Here is an 18,376-nt window from a genome sequence, read left to right as displayed (position 1 = left end):
ATCCGGACGGGTGCTCTAAAACTCGTATTCGACTACTGCAGCATGGTGAGGAAGACGGGGCGCTTTTTGTAGAGGATATTACCGCTTGAGCACTGGCAGAAAAGTCAGGAAGCTTTATGTATTTAGTTATGGCACCAAGTATCACAACCAGCATCACGAATCTACACCCCTATGCATTAGGTAGCCGGCTGGCATTAGAAGACAACATAGCCTAATATGCTGAAGCCCTAACGGAGGTATCTTGACAGTGATCTGAAAAGAGCATCTCGTAGACTAAAATAGGTCATCAAGTTCGTACGTAGCATCATGGCGCGGTCATAAGCGTAATTTCCGTCAAGCAAAAGTAGGAGGAGAGTGCTATCGCGTCCGGCATCCAATCTCAATCCGAAGGACACCCGTATGCAGAAGACAAATCACCGAGGACCTCACCATACAAATGTTCCTGGCGTTTCAACCTCTCATCCCAGCAATCCGCACACACCTTCATTCCGTTCTTATGCCGATCCAGCATTGCATATGTGAAATTCCTGCAAACCATACAGATCACGAATAGATGCCCCTGAATCCTGATGTGCGCCCCAGGCCCGTACCTTGCTGCGCCGCGGCGTGGCATTAGCCCACAATCCACACAGAAGCGCTTTACAGCATCACGGCCACATCTACGACGGCGACGTCGAAGCATCCGATCCGCGAATTTAGCCGCTGGACGGAACCGGAGACAATACCGACAGGCGTAGAGGTCGTGATCCCAAGCAAAATCTGTGAGCTCAGCGTCAAGGAGCTCCCGGTGTGAAAGTGGTGGGATTAGGTGATTGAAGTAGGCGCAGGTCAACTTTAGATGGATGATGTCGGGGAAGATGAGGTAGTTAGCGATAAGGATATGGAGTTCCGTCGGGAGGTTCATGAATGGCGAAACCAGGTCCGTTGGTGGTTCAGAGGGCGAGGTGGTATCATCTGATGACGACATGCTTTATTTGATATTATAGATTGGACCCATTGGATATAAAGTAGTCCAGTCATTTTTTTTTTGGCGGTCTTGGAGAGTTGAGGAAGGGTTGTTGTAGAACGTTGGGTTGACGCAAAGAGGTTCATTCGCTGTATTTTAATGTACCAGCAGAAACATTTGGCAGAATGATTTGAACGCTTTAGGTATCCGTTACGGTACACCGTTGAAAAGTGTATATTTTGGTAGTGCCCACTATTGAGGCTTCGTACCGCTCCAAGCGCGATTGTTTACCTCATCGTAAAATTTAATTAGTAAAATACACTGCCTTGGTATTAGTATACAGAGTTTCTAGGTCAAAGAAAGACCTTTTACTTGGGGATATTCCTATTTCTGCTAACAGAGAAAAAAGCACCGTCGGGAGCTCGGAGGTCTGATTAGCGTATATCTAGACACCGCCTTCTCTTTACGACCTAGTACATCCTGTTATCATGAGACATAGTCCGATTTGGAGTAATTTGGTCACCATGGCTAGAACCCTAACCAATTAGCTTAAATGCAATCTACATGCCGTAGAAAACACTCTCTAAGGAGCCCTTCAAATACATCCGCCCGCATAGTATCATCCTGAGTCGCTTTGTGCATCCTGGCCCAAGGAAGGGCCATGCGTTCCCAGTAAGCTGCTCTTTTCAGACCAACCTAATTCCAGACGTAGTCACGTGCAAATAACAACCGTCTCCTGTAGATTATGCGTATGCCCCGGTGTTGGGGGTGATGCGTAGCCTCTCCTGGCCCAGGGGTACGGTGGGGTAGTTTATAGGCTGGACGTATATACCAAAGTTGGAATGCAGCAAATCACTAGCTTTCTCTGTATCGGGAGCATCGCCAACCAACATTGGAACTACATGAGAAGAGTTGGCCATAACGAGGATTCACTTTTGACTGAGGCTGTCTTTGACTTCCTTGGTGTGTAAACGCTGCAAGGTTCGTCGACCTGAGTCAGCTTGCAGAATTTTGATAGAGGCACAGTCGGAAACGAGTATTTACGTATTAAAAAAAGATCATCCAGCGAGCAAACGCAGACTAAACCATAACGGTGCTGAGTGCAAGGCTAAATATATAGTTCCCATACTGTATTACTTACATGACAGAAGTACATACACAGGAACGGAAACTGCACAGTACCTCCTGTATAATATCTGTTCGTCTTTGCTCCTCCACCTTCCGCCAAGAATCACGACATCGATGGAGACCTACTTCCAGTGCCAACGAGTTCGGCAAGCTATTCGTCCGCACATAGCCGAATTCGAACACTATTGCACCTGCAAGGATTACATTGTCAGGTCTCCTCATATTGCAAAGCAAGTATTAATGAGATAGGTTACATTGGTCACCACATCTAATCTAATGAGCTGCATAACTGTGATGTCAGCCCGGTCCTATGTCACTTTAGAAAAGCAACTGATTAACCCAGCAAGCGCCTCAGGTGACTCAATCCTCGTCGACTGGGAAGGACAGGACGATTTCTTGAACCCTGCAGACCAGAGCGTTCAGCGAAAGCAGATCGTGACCTTCTTGGTCTCTTTGATTGCACTTTCTGCCACTGCCACGTCTGCGACTGATGCTTGTGGTACCAAGGAATATAGCGGACCCTTCGAAGTATCCGGGGTTCTCGGATCTCTCGCGACGGGCACGGTGAGATCCCTCAGCAATCGAGCTTTTTAGATAAGCTGGTATAATTTTGACGTTACTAAAAGTGTTGTTCTTAGGCGGAAGTGCGCCTTTGAAGCGATGATGTGGAGACGACAGAGTATTAAAGACGCGCGCATCTCTAGTAAATATTGGGAACCTAAGTTAACTAATCTAACCACCTAGCGAGGTCTCGTAGTAATAAATAAACCCAGACAGAGTTCAAGAGCTAAAGAAGTTAATTTTAGAGACTATAATATCTAATAAAAACCTAAAGATAGTAGAAGATAAGATATACAAAACAGAATCATTGTGTTCTAAGTTTCAAGTTCATAACGCAGTAGATACACCGTTACAGCTCCCCGATCAACTCTCTTGTGGACTAGAAGGAATGTGGAATCCAATACCAACAGTATTATAACAGTAATCTTAATGGTATCATTGCTTTCTGTTTCTGGATTGGAGTCTAATGATCAACCGCCAAGCCTAGCTGTTGAAAGTTCCACGTGTCAACTAGGTAAAGTACATAAGGATATTGGAGAACAGCATAGGTATAGAAGCCACCCTGTGGACGGGGCGGAATATTCATCGAAATGAGTTGGGCAATGCTACCACCGGAAATTCAACTTTTGGTATTCAAATATCTCACGGGGCTGGAGAACAATCTGCGCAGAAATTCAGAGATCTTTTCAGAGAACTTTCACACCCGAATCATTCAACAGTGGAACCAGAAATACCTGAGCTTGCAACTAGTCTCTAGTAAGTTGTCATCCACAGAAAGGGAGGGGGCCAAAGAAAAACAATACGAAAAAAGGGAACAGGAAAGGATTATGACTGGAAGCTAAGAGCCAACTCCTAGGAGCTTGGTCACAGAACTTTCAACGCTCGTTGATTGCGACTAACTCCATTGATCTTATCTTGAAGTGCGCTAGTGAACCGCTAGCATTCAAGGCTTTACAGAGGACGTTGGAGAAAAACAAAAGGGTGCTGCCTGATTTGAATTATCTTCTGCTTATTGCAACGGTTCGGGGATTTATCTCTTCGATGGAACTCCTGCTTCACTGGGGTGCAAGTCCTAACACCCGAGCTGATAGTTATAGTGACATCAAATCCTGGAGGACCTTGCTTTTTGCAGCCATTGCGATAAGGTCCCCTGAGGCTGTTAGGTTACTGGTCAAGTATGGGGCGGATCTGGAGATGGAAGACGGAGAAAAGTATATTTCTGGATACAACACACCGTTGGGTGTTGCAGTATATTGGGGGCAGGCTGAGATCGCTGGCATCCTTCTCAGCGCAGGCGCAAACAAAAATATTAGCATAGATTGGTACCATGCCAATCATGACATTTCCATATTTCTCACACATGTCAAGTGGAACAGACCAGAGTTGAAATCAGTTCTATTAGCACACGGTGTGAATGTGGAATGTATTGGCTGTGATGAATATGATCATCCTGAAAATGGAAGAAGCAATTCCTTCTAATTCTATCCAGACTTACTCATGACTTATCAGTGCCCAAGTAGAAGCTGAATAGGATAAAAAAAAAGGGGTAGGTACACTTTCTATTCTCTTTATAATATTTGCTATATAGAAAAGAATTTTTGTACGACTATACTCACAAAGTCTAAAACTCTCTCGTACAACCTTACACTGTAAGTTCAACCGATAAATCGAAAGAAAGATAAAATAGAAAGGAAATGTCATATCGAAGAGAGGATTTCCGCTGCATTTGAACAATTGCCCCCGTTGACACGGCGGGCTGCTTTCCTACCGCTTTTTCAGCGTGCGAAACACCGCTTACTGAATAGACCTGAAGTCTGGGGACCAGTATGCAAGTTATCTCATAGACATAAGTACCTTCTCATGCAGAGGGTATCGTACAGCAGACGCGCTTATATTCTCATGACCTGCAAGTGATTGCACTCCAATTTGGTTGTCGCAGAGATGCGGTCTTGCAAGGGCTACTGAGCAACTTTTTCTCTGGCTTGAAATATTGCTCTTTAATGGCCTGTCAAGTTGAGAAGCAGAACGGCCACGCTGAAAGGGGAATTGTGCGTGGTTGTCAGCTGACCATGGACTTTGGCGAAAGTTTCCTTCCATACGGGTAAGCTGGCAATTGGACACATCTGGGCTTCTTCGAGCATCCGAGGTTGAAGATATAAATTCTCATTCCAGGATCCCCGCTGGCAGTCCTGATTGGGCCAGCCAGCGGGATGATCCGGCCGCCAAGCGGTCCTAATGTCCAGCAGCTCCTGCAGTACAATAGTGCCTATATTGGTTAAAGTAAAAGCAGCTGAGAATATTATACTATTGGTGTTGTAGAGCCTCAGCAATCTAGACCTTAGTCGTAAAGGAAATGTGGATAACACGATGGCCGTCTTCCATCCAGCGCGACGTCATTAATACGCGAAGGGCGACAAACCTTATAACAGAGTGCTACATTTCTAGAACGTTTAATCATAGTACCTCTTTTCCACCAGCGATATACATCAACTCCGTGGGGTAACCTGGCTTGTGGTTGTGACAGCCGCTGCTGGTGGCCTTTGCCCAGAGGGTCCACGGGCGGTTGATTGACCGTATTATGAAATCACACAGCCGGAAAAGAGAAAGTTTGTCTTACAGTCTCGAGAATCCCCAAAGTCCTGCTCCGGCTACAGTTGGGTCAATGTCATGCAAGCCATGCTGTTCAAGCACGTAAAAGTGGATCGAAGTAAACGAAGCTCACCTAATAGCATCGGAAGACGTCTAGTGTCATAACATGAAGCTTTTGACCCATTCTTGACTAGCACTTAAAGGCTGTTTCTGTATCAGGAAGATAAATGAACTGAAGGGACCTAACTGGCTGGTAGAGGTACTAGACCCACAGTCTCTGCCAGAAGTTACTGACGGTTCCAATCTTTTGTTTCCAAACCAAAACCAATCATTTGCATCAAGCACAAACAGCAGTCACAAAAGATACCAGGATATGGAAGCCTTGCACGACCCTGCCCGCTGTGGAAGTCGAGGGCAAGCCCGTAAGGCTCAACCACAGGCAACGGACATTGGAGGAAAGGTTTACGATGGAGAGGGCTCTCGGAAGTGTGGTCAAGGAAGCCGTGGGCTGACGACGGTCTAGCGGAGAAACGTTCGTCACCAGGCCACCCTTGAAAGCCGTAAGCTGCTCGGAGCATTGGAATAATGCCACTCAGGCGTCCAGAACAATCGTATTCGTCTCAAAGCTATAAAAATGACGCGAAATCAGTTGGCCTGGCTCTGAGGTGAACCAGGGACACCGCGCGGGCCGTCCGGTTTGATTTAGAACAATCGAGTTACTTGATGTGCGTATAAATGTCTCCAGGATCTACTCGCCGTAGTTCATAATCCGTCCTTGAAGAGCTATCCTTCATCTGCAAGCCTTGTGTTGACAATTGATATATATATATATAGTAAGAAACAATAAGAAAAAAAGGAACAAAAACATTTTTCGATTTGGTCGTTATCATGTCTTCGCTCGCGGTGCCTGTTGCCATCATTGGTTCAGCATGTAGGTTTCCGGGAGATTCCACCTCACCATCGAAGCTGTCAGCCCTCCTGCAGCAGCCCCGCGATGTACGTCGAGAATTCGACCCAAAGATGCTCAATTTACAACGTTTTTACAACTCGAATTCGGACGCCGCCGGATCAACTAACGTAAAGAACAAAGGGTACCTACTGGTCGAGGATAGTCGAACTTTTGATGCCGCCTTTTTTAACATTAGTCCCGTAGAGGCCGAATGCATGGACCCTCAGCTACGCATTCTTCTTGAGATAGTGTACGAAGCTTTGGAAAGCGCGGGATATACCCTGGACGAGATGCGAGGGACCAAGACATCTGTGCATGTTGGGGTCATGGCATCTGACTATTACGATATTCAGATCCGCGATCCCGAGACGCTGCCGCAGTATGCGGCAACTGGAACAGCTCGGAGTACCCTATCGAACCGTATCTCATATGCCTTCGATTTCCACGGTCCATCTATCACAATCGATACGGCCTGCTCCAGCTCCTTGGTGGCGGTGCATCAGGCAGTCCAAGGGCTGCAAACGGGCGATGCGACCTGTGCCATCGTTGGGGGTGCCAATTTGATATTTGACGTAATGCTATACATCATGTTGTCGAACCTTCATATGTTGTCACCCGATTCCCAGTCCCGGATGTGGGATAAGACAGTTGACGGCTACGCACGCGGCGAAGGGGCGGCGGTAGTCTTATTAAAGCCCCTCGACCAAGCCCTGCGTGATAAGGACTGTATCGAGGGAGTCATTCGCGCAACGGGGGTGAACTCGGATGGTCAAAGCCCCGGACTCACAATGCCGACAGTGAAGGCTCAGGCTGCTCTGATCCGAGAGACATATCGCCGCGCGGGACTGGATCCGGTCAAAGACCGATGTCAATATTTTGAATGTCATGGCACGGGAACAGCAGCGGGAGATCCAATAGAGGCCCGTGCTATTAGTGAAGCCATGATAGGAGATGGAGATTATTCAAGCCACAAGACAACCAATCCATTGTACGTCGGATCCATAAAGACAGTGGTGGGGCACCTAGAAGGAGGTGCAGGGCTGGCGGGGTTATTAAAAGCTTTGCTTTCTATCAAGTGTCGGACTATATTTCCCAATCTTCTCTTTAAAGAGCTGAATCCTAAGATTGAGCCTTACTACCATGGCCTGCAGCTGCCAACCTCTGCTCTACCCTGGCAAAAACTTCCCGCTGGGGATCCTTTGCGAGCTAGTGTGAATAGCTTTGGCTTTGGAGGCACCAATGCCCATGCCATCCTTGAGAGCTATGAACCAAGTGATGATGATAGCAGTGCAGAGACTGAGCCCTTCGAGGCTCCATTGATTGGCCCTCTCGTGCTGTCGGCAAATTCTGGCTCCTCCCTTTTAGGGAATGTCCGGTCTTTGCTACACTACTTGCTGGAAAATCCCTCCGTCAATCTGTCTGATCTGAGCTGGGTACTCCAGAGCAAGCGCACCACACATCGTGTGAAAACCTTCTTCAGTGCGCAATCCCATAAAGGCCTCGTTCAAAGTATGCAGAAATTCATCATCAATAACCAGACGATCACGAAGGACGAAATTGGTACCCACTATCGGCCGGTGAGGCCAGGTGAAAACCCATCTATACTTGGGGTGTTCACGGGTCAAGGGGCTCAGTGGCCTACCATGGGCTGTGCGATGCTGGAAAAATGCCCACTGTTCCGTCGCGTTCTAGAGTAGTGTGATGCAATTTTGAATGCACTACCAGATGGCCCAGAATGGTCCGTGGTTGAAGAATTATCAAGGGGCGCTTCCACTTCCCGAGTAGGGGAAGCCGCTATTTCACAGCCACTCTGTACTGCCATCCAGCTGGCTCTTATCAGTGTACTTTACGCCTGTAGAATCCATTTTGATGTTGTCATTGGTCATTCTTCCGGAGAAATAGCCGCAGTATACGCTTGCGGAAATATCAGCCTAGAAGCCGCCATGCAGATAGCCTATTACCGAGGCAAATACGCCCATTTGGCCCATGGTTTGAACGGGCAAGCTGGTGCTATGATGGTGGCTGGTGTCGGTTACGCCCAAGCTCAGAGCTTTTGCCGGCAGCCGAAATATCAAGGCCGTGTTTGCGTGGCTGCTAGCAACGCTCCTCAGAGCGTTACTTTGACAGGAGATTCCGACGCCATACAACACGCGAAGAAGCATTTCGATGAGAACAATACCTTCGCGCGCATGCTAAAGGTGGACACCGCGTACCACTCGTATCATATGGAGCTTTGTGCAGACAGGTATCTCAAATCTCTCAGAGCCTGTAACATTCACGTCAAACGACCACGAGATGGTTGTATTTGGATATCGAGCGTCAAGGGTGACACAGAGCTGCTTGAAGGGAACTTGCAGTCACTAACTGGTCCTTACTGGATCCAAAACATGATTCAAAGTGTCCTTTTCTTTCAGGCAGTCAAATTTGCCGGTTCGCACGGTGGCCCATTCGATGTGGCGATCGAGATTGGTCCGCACCCAGCACTCAAAGGACCCACGGAACAAACATCGAGGTTTACTTTAGGCTCTGCTCCAGCTTACGTCGGTACCCTTCGGCGCGATGCCAGCGACGTAGAGGCTGTTGTAGATGCTATCGGATTTGTCTGGTCCTACCTTGGTCCTGCTTTTGTCGACTTTGATGGACTTCGGGGAGCCTTCGCGCACGGAAATTGTAGAACTCCTAGATTATTAAAGGATCTTCCACCTTACTCCTGGGACCATGACCGCGTCTATTGGCGCGAATCTCGAATATCAACTAGGTACCGCAAAGGTACCGACCTCCCCCAAGAGCTACTGGGACGTCGTTTGCCGGATGATATAGACCGAGAGCTACGCTGGCGTAATATCCTCAGGATTAGCGAATTGCCCTGGCTACGAGGCCACGTCATCTCCGGGGAGGAATTGCTCCCAGGGACCGCTTACATTTCACTGGCAACGGAAGCAGGAAAGGCTATTGCAGCAGAGAACCCTATTCGGCTGATCGAAGTGCAAGATATCAACATTCGCCGTCCAGTGGTTATTCCCGAAACTCGTGAAGGTCTGGACGCTCTTTTCACAGTACACTTGCAGGAGTCCAAAGACCCAAACCTGATATGCGGATTCTTTTCTTACTACTACTGCTCCGATGGATGTTCTGGTTCCATGGTGCATACCTGTGATGGGAAGCTTATCATTCGTCTCGGCGAGGCTTCAGAAGAAGAGCTTCCGCCGTGCAACCCACTACCACCGGGCTTACTCCCGATCGACACTGAGCAAGGTTACAGCGTGCTCGCACAGAGTGGCCTGCTCTATTCTGATACCTTCCAGCGTCTTCGGGACGTTCGCCGTCGACTTAACTATGCTGTCGGTATGGCGGAATGGTCTGTAGATGAACTGAAAGGCAGCTACACCGTTCATCCGGCACTCCTTGACGTTTCATGGCAGACACTTCTTCATGCTCGTGCGGATCCCAGAGCTGGTAAACTCCCAACAGCCCTCTTGCCAGTGCATATTGGTCGTGTGGCTGTAAATCCTAACGTTGAACTGGGCGCGGAAGTGGGGACGGTCAGGCTGACGGCAGAGTCATATATCACTTCACTGAGCGGGTTTTCCATCACTGGTGATGTTCACATTTACAATCCATGCTCGGGGAAAGCAGCTGTACAGATGGAAGTTGTGTCCCTCAAATCAGCTACACCACCTACTGAAGCCCAAGATCGACGAATCTTTTTCAATACAGACTTTATAGCGGATCCTTCGTTAGGACTGATAGAGCCTAAGCATGATCCAGAAGCTGTTGAGAGAGTCACAGACCTAGCATCAGACATTGAACGGGTGGTCCTCTTTTACGTTCAGCGTGTGTTGGAAGGACTTAACTCCAAGGACAGAACGGAGCTTACGTGGTACCATAAACTGCTAATCCAGTCATTTGAGACTTCAATACAGTCGATACAAGAAGGACTTCATCCACTAGCGAAGCAAAGCTGGCTTGATGACAAACCCGAAATCCTGGACATTATTTTCTCTAAATGGCCAAACAGAATCGACTTTCAACTCGTCCAGGCAGTAGGAGAAAATCTACTAGGCTACCTGCGAAGGCAAACCTCTATGTTAGAAGTGGTGATGAAGGATGACCTAGCTGGTCGCCTGTACAATGACGGATGCGGCTTTGCGGATGTTAATTCAGGCATGACTGGTGTCCTTGAACAGATCTTAAGCAAATATCCCCAGGCGAACTACTTGGAGATTGGAGCTGGTACGGGATCAACGGTATATACACACCTTTGAGCGCGTCTTTCACATGTACACTGCCCTTTGTTACTTATCATTTGCTGACCAGCTTGACAGACCGACTACGTTCTGCGAACAATTGCCAATGCCTTTGACACGTACACTTACACTGATATTTCTCCAGCCTTTTTTGGGGAAGCTGCCAATCGGTTTAGTGAATTCACCGGTAGAATGATATTTAAAACTCTCGACGTGGAGAAAGACGTGGCTTCCCAGGGTTTTTCAGAACACTGCTACGATGTCGCAGTTGCCTCCAACGTACTTCACGCCACATCTAGTATCTCCAGGACTTTAGGGAACGCACGGTCCTTACTTAAGCCAGGTGGTTTCTTGCTTCTCATTGAGATCACTGGCACTGCTGTTATGCGGACTACATTCTGCGTAGGTGGTCTGCCTGGATGGTGGCTCGGAGCGAAGGAAGGACGGCGGCTGCATCCCGGCCTGTCCACTGAGGGATGGCACAGAACGCTGCAAGAAACGGGTTTTTCTGGGGTTGACCTCGTTTGCCACGATATACCGGACACGGGCCAGCACTGCCTGTCTTTCATGGCTAGCCAGGCCGTAGATGACACGCTTCTGCAACTGCGCGAGCCACTGGAGTATCTCGCTGACCTCCCGCAAGTAGAGCATCTGCTTGTCATTGGCGGGAAGACATTGGCTGTTTCGAAGTTAGCAACTGCTATTCAACGGTTGGTAGCATCCGTGTGGGGTAAACAGGTTACAATGGCGACCGATATAGATACCTTTGACCTCCCAAGCATTGGAAATCAAATGGATGTCCTGTGTCTTCTGGAATTAGACAATCCTCTTTTCTCATCCCCGGTTACTCCGAAGAGGCTGAGAGCTTTGCAGACCATTCTTGTGAGAGCCCATAATGTGCTCTGGGTGACCAAGGATCGGAGGACGGGTCGTCCCGAGTCAAGCATGATGGTAGGGATGGCAAGAGGAATGTCCAAGGAACTGCCACATCTCAATTTTCAATCCTTGGATCTGGACACGATTGCCATTCCTGCAATCGCTGCTCGAACTATACTCACAACACTCATTCGACTAAGGATTGTCTCAATTCATAAGGATCTTGAGAGCCCGTTCCTCTTAACACAAGAGCCAGAGCTAGTTGTTGAAGGATCCAACACACTCATTACACGTGTGCGGCCTGACCAGCAGCTCAACGATCGGTTCAATGCCAATTTTCGACCGGTTACCAGGCCAGGAACTAGTCCAGATATACCAATCCAACTTACTATCCAACGCGATAAGCTGGCTTTGCTTGAAGCTCCTTCCGAATCACATTCCGCTAGGAATGAGTGTGTCGCTATCAAAGTCAGATACTCCTTGTGTTTCCCCAAGGACAGGGGCGGAGATATCTATCTTTGCGTTGGCCATCTTGTAGGTACAGACATCCCTATTGTCGCTGCTTCAGAGACAAATGCTTCTATCGTAAGCATTCCCCAGGGAAATATTTCTCGGATAGACGAGAAGGACTGTAATCCGGTTGTCCTGCAGATCATAGGGGACCAGATCCTTGCCACTGGGTTCTCCCACTTTATATCTAGAGGGGAAACAGCCTTGCTCTATAATCCTACAGAATGTCTAGCAAGCTGTCTCGCTGCTGAGTCGCGTCGGCATGGCTTTCACGTATTGTACGCCTCCTGTTGTTCTTCAGCCCCTCAAAGCTGGATAAAGATACACCCCAACAACTCTGTCCACGCAAGCCATAATTTAATCCCTCAAGACGTTACTGTTTATTTTGACTGCTCGCAAGATCTGGGACAACAGTCTCTTCATTCTGCACTACCTCCGAGCTGCAGAATACATAGATTGAACAGAAATCTATTACAACTAGGGTTGGACCCCGTATCTATTCAGGCATCGCTCGACACTGCATATGAAAGTCTTCAGGTTTTGGAAACCCAAGCGAGCAGTTACCAGTTTACCTCTGGCATTGAGGTGCTCAACATTGGAGACATTTCTAACACCGACCCGTCGATTCTAGACCGTACTCATATCACTTGCTGGGAAACACCCAAGCCTCCTAGACTCTCTGTGCCCCCTCCTGATACTTCTACACTTTTCGACAGCGAAAAAACGTATCTTATGATTGGTATGGCGAGTGGCCTTGGTCTCTCAATTTGTGAGTGGGCTGTACGGCATGGTATGAAACAAATAGTCATCACGAGCCGGAATCCGACCATACACCCTCGCTGGCTTGCCGAAGCTCGGCGACAAGGAGCAAATGTTTGTGTTCAGTCTATGGATGTTGCAGACAATGCCTCCGTAGAAGGCGTTGTACAACTCATCAGGGATTCCCTGCCCCCTATAGGCGGTGTTTGTAATGCAGCTATGGTGTTGTCAGACAAGCTGTTCGTGGATATGGATGCAGAGGCCATGGCCAAGGTGCTGAAACCGAAGGTAGATGGTTCTAAGCACCTAGATCATATATTTTCGGACACAAGCTTAGACTTCTTCATTATGCTTTCCTCTGCCCTCTCGATAACTGGCAGCCATGGCCAGACAAACTATCATGCAGCCAACATGTTCATGACAGGACTAGCTGCAGAGCGTCGGCGGCGCGGGCTGGCAGCCTCTGTGATCCATATCGGATATGTATGCGATGTAGGGTACTTCACACGCGCGGATAAAAGTATCCGGGAATACGTGTCAAGAATGCATTTTAAGCCCATTTCAGAGATGGACGTCCACCATGCCTTTGCAGAGGCTATTCTCTCAGGACGACCGAACAGCCAACATTCGTGCGAGATCGGGGTAGGGATCGAGCCGCTCGAAGAGCCGCTAAGCAAGGACCAGCAAACCGCATGGTCGTCCGATCCTCGCTTCTCACATTACCTCGTGACGGCTCATATACACGAAGCGAAGTATTCCTCCAAGGCTGGGCAGGTTAACGTTGTTGGACGGATTCAGCGGGCTGAGACGGAAGCAGAAGCCACCATGGCTGTCCAGGATGCCTTGTGTACCAAGCTAGAGACCCTTATGCAGCTGTCCCCCGGTAGTGTGGACGTTAATGCACCACTGACCAAGCTGGGCATTGATTCTCTCGTGGCCGTGGAGATCCGAGCTTGGGCTATAAAAGAGATCGATATCGACATCCCAGTCACGACGCTACTGGGCAAGGATAATATAGTCCAGATTTGCACCCGCATGGCCAAACATGTGATGGCTAAGATACTGGAGAAGACTTCCAAAACAATTAACTCTAGACCGGAAACGCCAGAGAAATCACCGGGCTCTGTGGCTACCAGTAGCTCAGAATCGCCCAAGCCTGAAGATGTCAGTCCACTTACCACAGAATCTGAGACATCACACTTATCGGAAAGGAGCCTACTGTCCCGTTAAATGACGGCAAAGAATTGCAGAAGCACATATGTGAAGTGACGGGGGAATTAGCTATGGAGTTCGGCCAAGACATCGTTCAAAAGGAGCGAATGACAGCAGCTCAGTCCAGAATATACATCCTTTCTATTATCATAAATGATCCCACTGCCTATAGCCTCATGATTCGGTACGACATGACGGGCGACCTTGACGTTGAACGACTACGCAATGCGCTGACAGCCACGATGCAGCACCATGACTCCCTTCGCACCTGTTTTTATGTCCGCCCCGAAGATAACCAAATGATGCAAGGTCTTCTTTCATTCCCAGTCCGCCGTTTCAAGCATGTTCCGGAGGCCACAGAAGAGGATATCGCCAACGAACTGCAAATGGCTAGGTCTAAAGTATGGGATATCGAGCATGGAGAAACACTGGGACTAGCTGTCCTATCTTCAAGCCCCAAAGTACATACCCTTGTCTTGTCTTACCACCACATAATTTTAGATGCGACCAGCATGCGAACCTTCATCCATGACCTGAATGCTGCCTACTGTATGCAACCACTCCAGCATGACTGTGGGAGTTGTCTTGAGCTCGCTCGCAAGGAGGTGGATAGCCACAGCTCAGGGGCTCTTGAGTGCCAACTCCAATACTGGCAGCAACAGCACCATCCAGTACCAGACGTTCTTCCATTACTCCCAATGGCGAAGGCTAGAACCCGTCCGGAGACGCAGCAGTTGGCCACTATCCACACAGTGCGGGAGATTGGGCAGAACGCAACCCTTGCTGTCAAGAAGGCTTGCCAAACACTGGGCGTCACAGCTTTTCAATTCCATCTTTCTGTGGTCCAGATACTGCTGGCTCGGTCACTCGGTCTTGAGGACCTATGTATTGGAGTAGCTGACGCCAACCGTCACGATGACAGGTTCGCCAGTACCGTTGGGTTCTTCTTGAACTTGTTGCCTGTTCGCTTTCACATTCCAAAAGATATAACATTTGCGCAAGTTGCTCAAAACACGGCGCGACAGGTCATCGGCGCTTTGGAGAACTCTGCCGTTCCATTTGAAATGATACTAAACCGGTTGAATATCCCTCGGTCTTCTTCCTATGCACCATTGTTCCAAGTCACGGTGAACTACCGTTTAGCAATGACAAAGGAGATACCATTTGGTGACCACTTCCTTACGATAACTGATGCCGAAGAGGGCCGAACCCCCTGGGATATCACGTTTAGCTTCTTAGAGTCCCAGTCGGATGGCGTCACAGTCACAATGGACTGCTCAGAATCGCTGTACGACGTTGAGGCTACGGAGACTCTGCTTGGCATGTATCTACGTCTCCTGGAGGCCTTGGCCAAAGACCTCAACATTACTGTGCGTGAATGTCAGGTCCACAGTCCTGAAGTAGTTTCCGAAACTCTACAGGTTGGCCAAGGTAGACAAGTGGAGTTTGACTGGGCCGAAGCGGTTTCAGAAAAGGTTCAAACAATGTGCCTTGCTTGCCCGGAGAGACCCGCCGTCCAAGATGGATCGTCAAAATTGACATATAGGCAGTTCGGAGCACGCGTGAATTCGATTGCTGCTGCTGCCAAAGCCGCGAGTCTTGGCGTCGGCTCTCGCATCGCGGTCTTATGCGAGCCATCGAACGATTTCGTAGCCTCTTTACTGGCCATTCTTCATATTGGTGCTGTCTACATACCGCTAGATGTTAGCCTTCCGTCCACTCGCCACACAGCAATTCTTTCCGGCTGCCAACCGGACCTAGTCCTTTGCCATGGGAATACAGTTGAACCAGCTGAGGCGCTCTTGTGCGAATATCAGAGCCTGTCTCTACTCAGAATAGATAGGATCGATGAGTCTTATGAGCCGGTTGTCAGTCATGCACAGCCAGATCTTCCAGCAATTCTTTTATATACCAGTGGTTCAACTGGCAAGCCTAAGGGTGTAGTGCTTTCGCAGGGTAACCTTGCCAACTGGCTTGCACAAATGACTCAACAGCTTGAACTTGTTGCCCGACCAGGCGTCATCTGCCAGCAGAGCTCTCTGGGGTTTGATGCCTCTCTTGCCCAAATCTTCTGCGCTCTTTGCACGGGCAGCAGTCTAGTCATTGTGCCCCAAGACTCCCGGCGTGATTCCATTCAGATCGCACGACTGATTCAGGAGTACCAGGTTACTGTCACACTGGGCACTCCCTCGGAGTACCTCTCCTGGTTGTATTATGGTAGAGAATCTCTAAGGAAGAGTGTGGAGTGGCGCTGGGCATGCATGGTAGGAGAGCCGGTTCACCACGAAGTCAAGCGTGAATTCCGGCGATTGGAACTGCCCGACCTTTCATTACTCAACCTTTATGGTCCTACAGAGATTACCTTCTCGGCGACTTGTCATCTTCTCTCTCTCTCTGAAGATGAACCTGAGATGGGGAGCACGGTCGGCAAGGCTCTTCCCAATTACTCGATTTGCATTCTCGATGCAACAGACCATCCTCTTCCTTTTGGATTCCAAGGAGAGATTTGTATAGGGGGTCCAGGAGTCGCCTTGGGCTATTGGGACTTGCCTGCTGAAACTGGGCGTAGGTTCATTCCAGATCCGACTGGCTTCAATAGCAAAGGGGCAGCGAACCGATGGTATCGAACTGGGGACCAGGGCCGGCTCACCTCGGACGGAACTCTTGTATACTTTGGGAGACTTGAAGGCGACACCCAGATCAAGCTGCGAGGCATTCGCATTGAATTGGGGGAGGTAGAGGCGGCTTTGTTGAAATCAGGAGAGGGCTTAATCTCTAGAGCAATAGTGACTGTCCATGATGGCGTGCTCATTGCTCATGCTACCTTGGTCCCAGGGAAAATCCTTGAGCCTGACTCCGTCAAACAACTCCTATCTAGCCTCGGTCTACCGCAGTATATGTGTCCGGCGCGGTTGATAATTGTCCAGGATCTCCCGAGGACGAGTACCGGAAAGATTGATCGCCAAGCTCTTGCGAAGCTGCCACTCACAGGCAGGGATAGCTCCAGTCAATCAGTATCTAACTTGAGCCTTCATGAAGTGGAATTGAAACTCCTCTGGAACAAGGTGTTGCCCGCAGGAGATCATGAGTTGGGTCCAGAATCAGACTTCTTCCTTGAAGGAGGGAACTCGCTCCAGTTGACTAAGTTACAGCATGAAATCAAGGAGGTTATAGGTATCTCTGTATCTACGCGCGAACTCTACTCTGCGTCTACTCTTCGGCAGATGGCCGCACGAATAGAATCTCAGCGAGAGGATCAGTTGACCGAAAATGAGGATATAAATTGGGAGCGTGAGACCGAAATTCCTGTCGATCTTATGGCAGCCGTACGGGGGACAACTAGGCCTTTGAGCACGCCAGTCACCAAGGACATTGAGGTTCTATTGACTGGAGCCACGGGTTTCCTCGGTGCATCCATCCTCAACGCTCTTCTGGGAGATCCTGCCATTGGCAAAGTGCATTGCGTTGCAATCATTCCTAACGAACTGGATAAACTGCCGGAGTCTAACAAGATTATGAGCTACACTGGTAGCTTGTCCCTGCCACAACTGGGTCTCACCCCATCTGAATGCGTCGCACTGCAGTCGGATGTCGATGTCATCATTCACGCCGGGGCCAATGGGCATTGCCTGAACAGCTATGTATCTCTACGGCGTCCCAATGTGTATTCCACCCATTTCCTAGCCGCACTAAGCCTGCCACATTCTATTCCCTTCCTCTACGTGTCTTCGCCGCGGGTTCCCTCGTTAGCTGGCGATCTGTCCCTTCCCCCCGGCCCTGTGCTTTCAGAACCTTCCACGACTGGGGATGAGGGCTACATGGCATCTCGATGGGTCTGTGAAAGGTTCCTCGAAAAGCTTTCTCATTTCATTAGCTTTCCCATCGAAATCCACCGCCCCTGCCTATACCTTGGTGATCAAGCACCCAAAACTGACGCTATGAATGGTGTCTTACGTTACACGCGCCTTATGAAATCCATCCCACGTCTGGAACGTGTGAGGGGGTACATCGACTTCAAGAACGTGGAGGACATTGCTCACGATATGGTCGCGTCAGTGATCGCCATGGCAGGGGAGGCGACCTCGGGCATTCGTTTCCGCCACCACTCTAGTGGCCGCAAGGTACCGTTCGACAAGTGGGCGGAGTACATGGAGGAGCTCTATGGGGGCCCATATAAGGTGCTTGAGTTACCTTACTGGATTGCACGAGCCCGGGAAGAAGGCATCGACCCCTTGATTGCGACGTATCTAGAGGGGGTCCTGGAAAAGAAGGAGATCGGGGTTTTTCCATATCTAGGGGAGTCAGCAGAATGATCCGCGTTTCAATCTTCACCATGTTGGTTCTTCCCGTGGTATCTTTCTGTCATTTTTCTGCGTAGCAATTCTGTGCATACTGGAACTCTATCAATGAGTGAGCTCAAGGAGCAGCACGTGTTCTGGCGATATTGCTAGAAGCTATCGTTACACAGTTTGGTTCCACGTAACGTATATATGCGTTGTTAGTCAAATTATATGACCTGTCATTACTGATGGCTCGTGTTGTCATATCCCCAAAACAGAAAGATCCTGAACCGCCCAACTAGGTCTGCGAGACGGTATC

General features: G+C 49.1%; 4 protein-coding genes across 4 annotated transcripts; 2 read left to right on the top strand and 2 right to left on the bottom strand.

Moving 5' to 3' along the window:
- Nucleotides 1-266: 266 nt before the first annotated feature.
- BDW43DRAFT_109666 (F-box domain protein) lies at nucleotides 267-1,056 on the bottom strand. The gene has a single exon (XM_032037893.1). It carries the CDS (start codon nucleotides 965-967, stop codon nucleotides 380-382), a length of 588 nt encoding a protein of 195 aa, XP_031899302.1. The 5' UTR covers nucleotides 968-1,056; the 3' UTR covers nucleotides 267-379.
- Nucleotides 1,057-1,542: 486 nt separating this feature from the next.
- Nucleotides 1,543-1,980, bottom strand: BDW43DRAFT_279461 (uncharacterized protein). The gene has a single exon (XM_032042310.1). The coding sequence runs from the start codon at nucleotides 1,864-1,866 to the stop codon at nucleotides 1,690-1,692; it is 177 nt and encodes a 58-aa protein (XP_031899301.1). The 5' UTR covers nucleotides 1,867-1,980; the 3' UTR covers nucleotides 1,543-1,689.
- A 388-nt stretch (nucleotides 1,981-2,368) lies between these two features.
- Nucleotides 2,369-2,730, top strand: BDW43DRAFT_312138 (uncharacterized protein; the record flags this gene model as incomplete). Its single annotated transcript, XM_032047310.1, has 2 exons — nucleotides 2,369-2,638; nucleotides 2,713-2,730. 2 exons carry the CDS (start codon nucleotides 2,369-2,371, stop codon nucleotides 2,728-2,730), a joined length of 288 nt encoding a protein of 95 aa, XP_031899300.1.
- A 3,382-nt stretch (nucleotides 2,731-6,112) lies between these two features.
- On the top strand, nucleotides 6,113-18,090 carry BDW43DRAFT_312137 (putative polyketide synthase; the record flags this gene model as incomplete). Its single annotated transcript, XM_032047309.1, has 4 exons — nucleotides 6,113-7,823; nucleotides 7,899-10,420; nucleotides 10,499-13,729; nucleotides 13,777-18,090. The coding sequence occupies 4 exons, from the start codon at nucleotides 6,113-6,115 to the stop codon at nucleotides 18,088-18,090; spliced, it is 11,778 nt and encodes a 3,925-aa protein (XP_031899299.1).
- Between the last annotated feature and the right edge of the window lie 286 nt (nucleotides 18,091-18,376).

The sequence above is a fragment of the Aspergillus alliaceus genome (genome assembly GCF_009176365.1).
Source record: "Aspergillus alliaceus strain CBS 536.65 unplaced genomic scaffold BDW43scaffold_28, whole genome shotgun sequence".
Lineage (NCBI taxonomy): Eukaryota > Fungi > Ascomycota > Eurotiomycetes > Eurotiales > Aspergillaceae > Aspergillus > Aspergillus alliaceus.
This window is presented reverse-complemented; position numbering and strand designations above follow the sequence as displayed.

Excerpts from the sequence above, each read along its gene's own strand:
- BDW43DRAFT_109666 (XM_032037893.1), bottom strand. The coding sequence starts at position 967 with ATGTCGTCATCAGATGATACCACCTCGCCCTCTGAACCACCAACGGAC.
- BDW43DRAFT_279461 (XM_032042310.1), bottom strand. The coding sequence starts at position 1,866 with ATGGCCAACTCTTCTCATGTAGTTCCAATGTTGGTTGGCGATGCTCCC.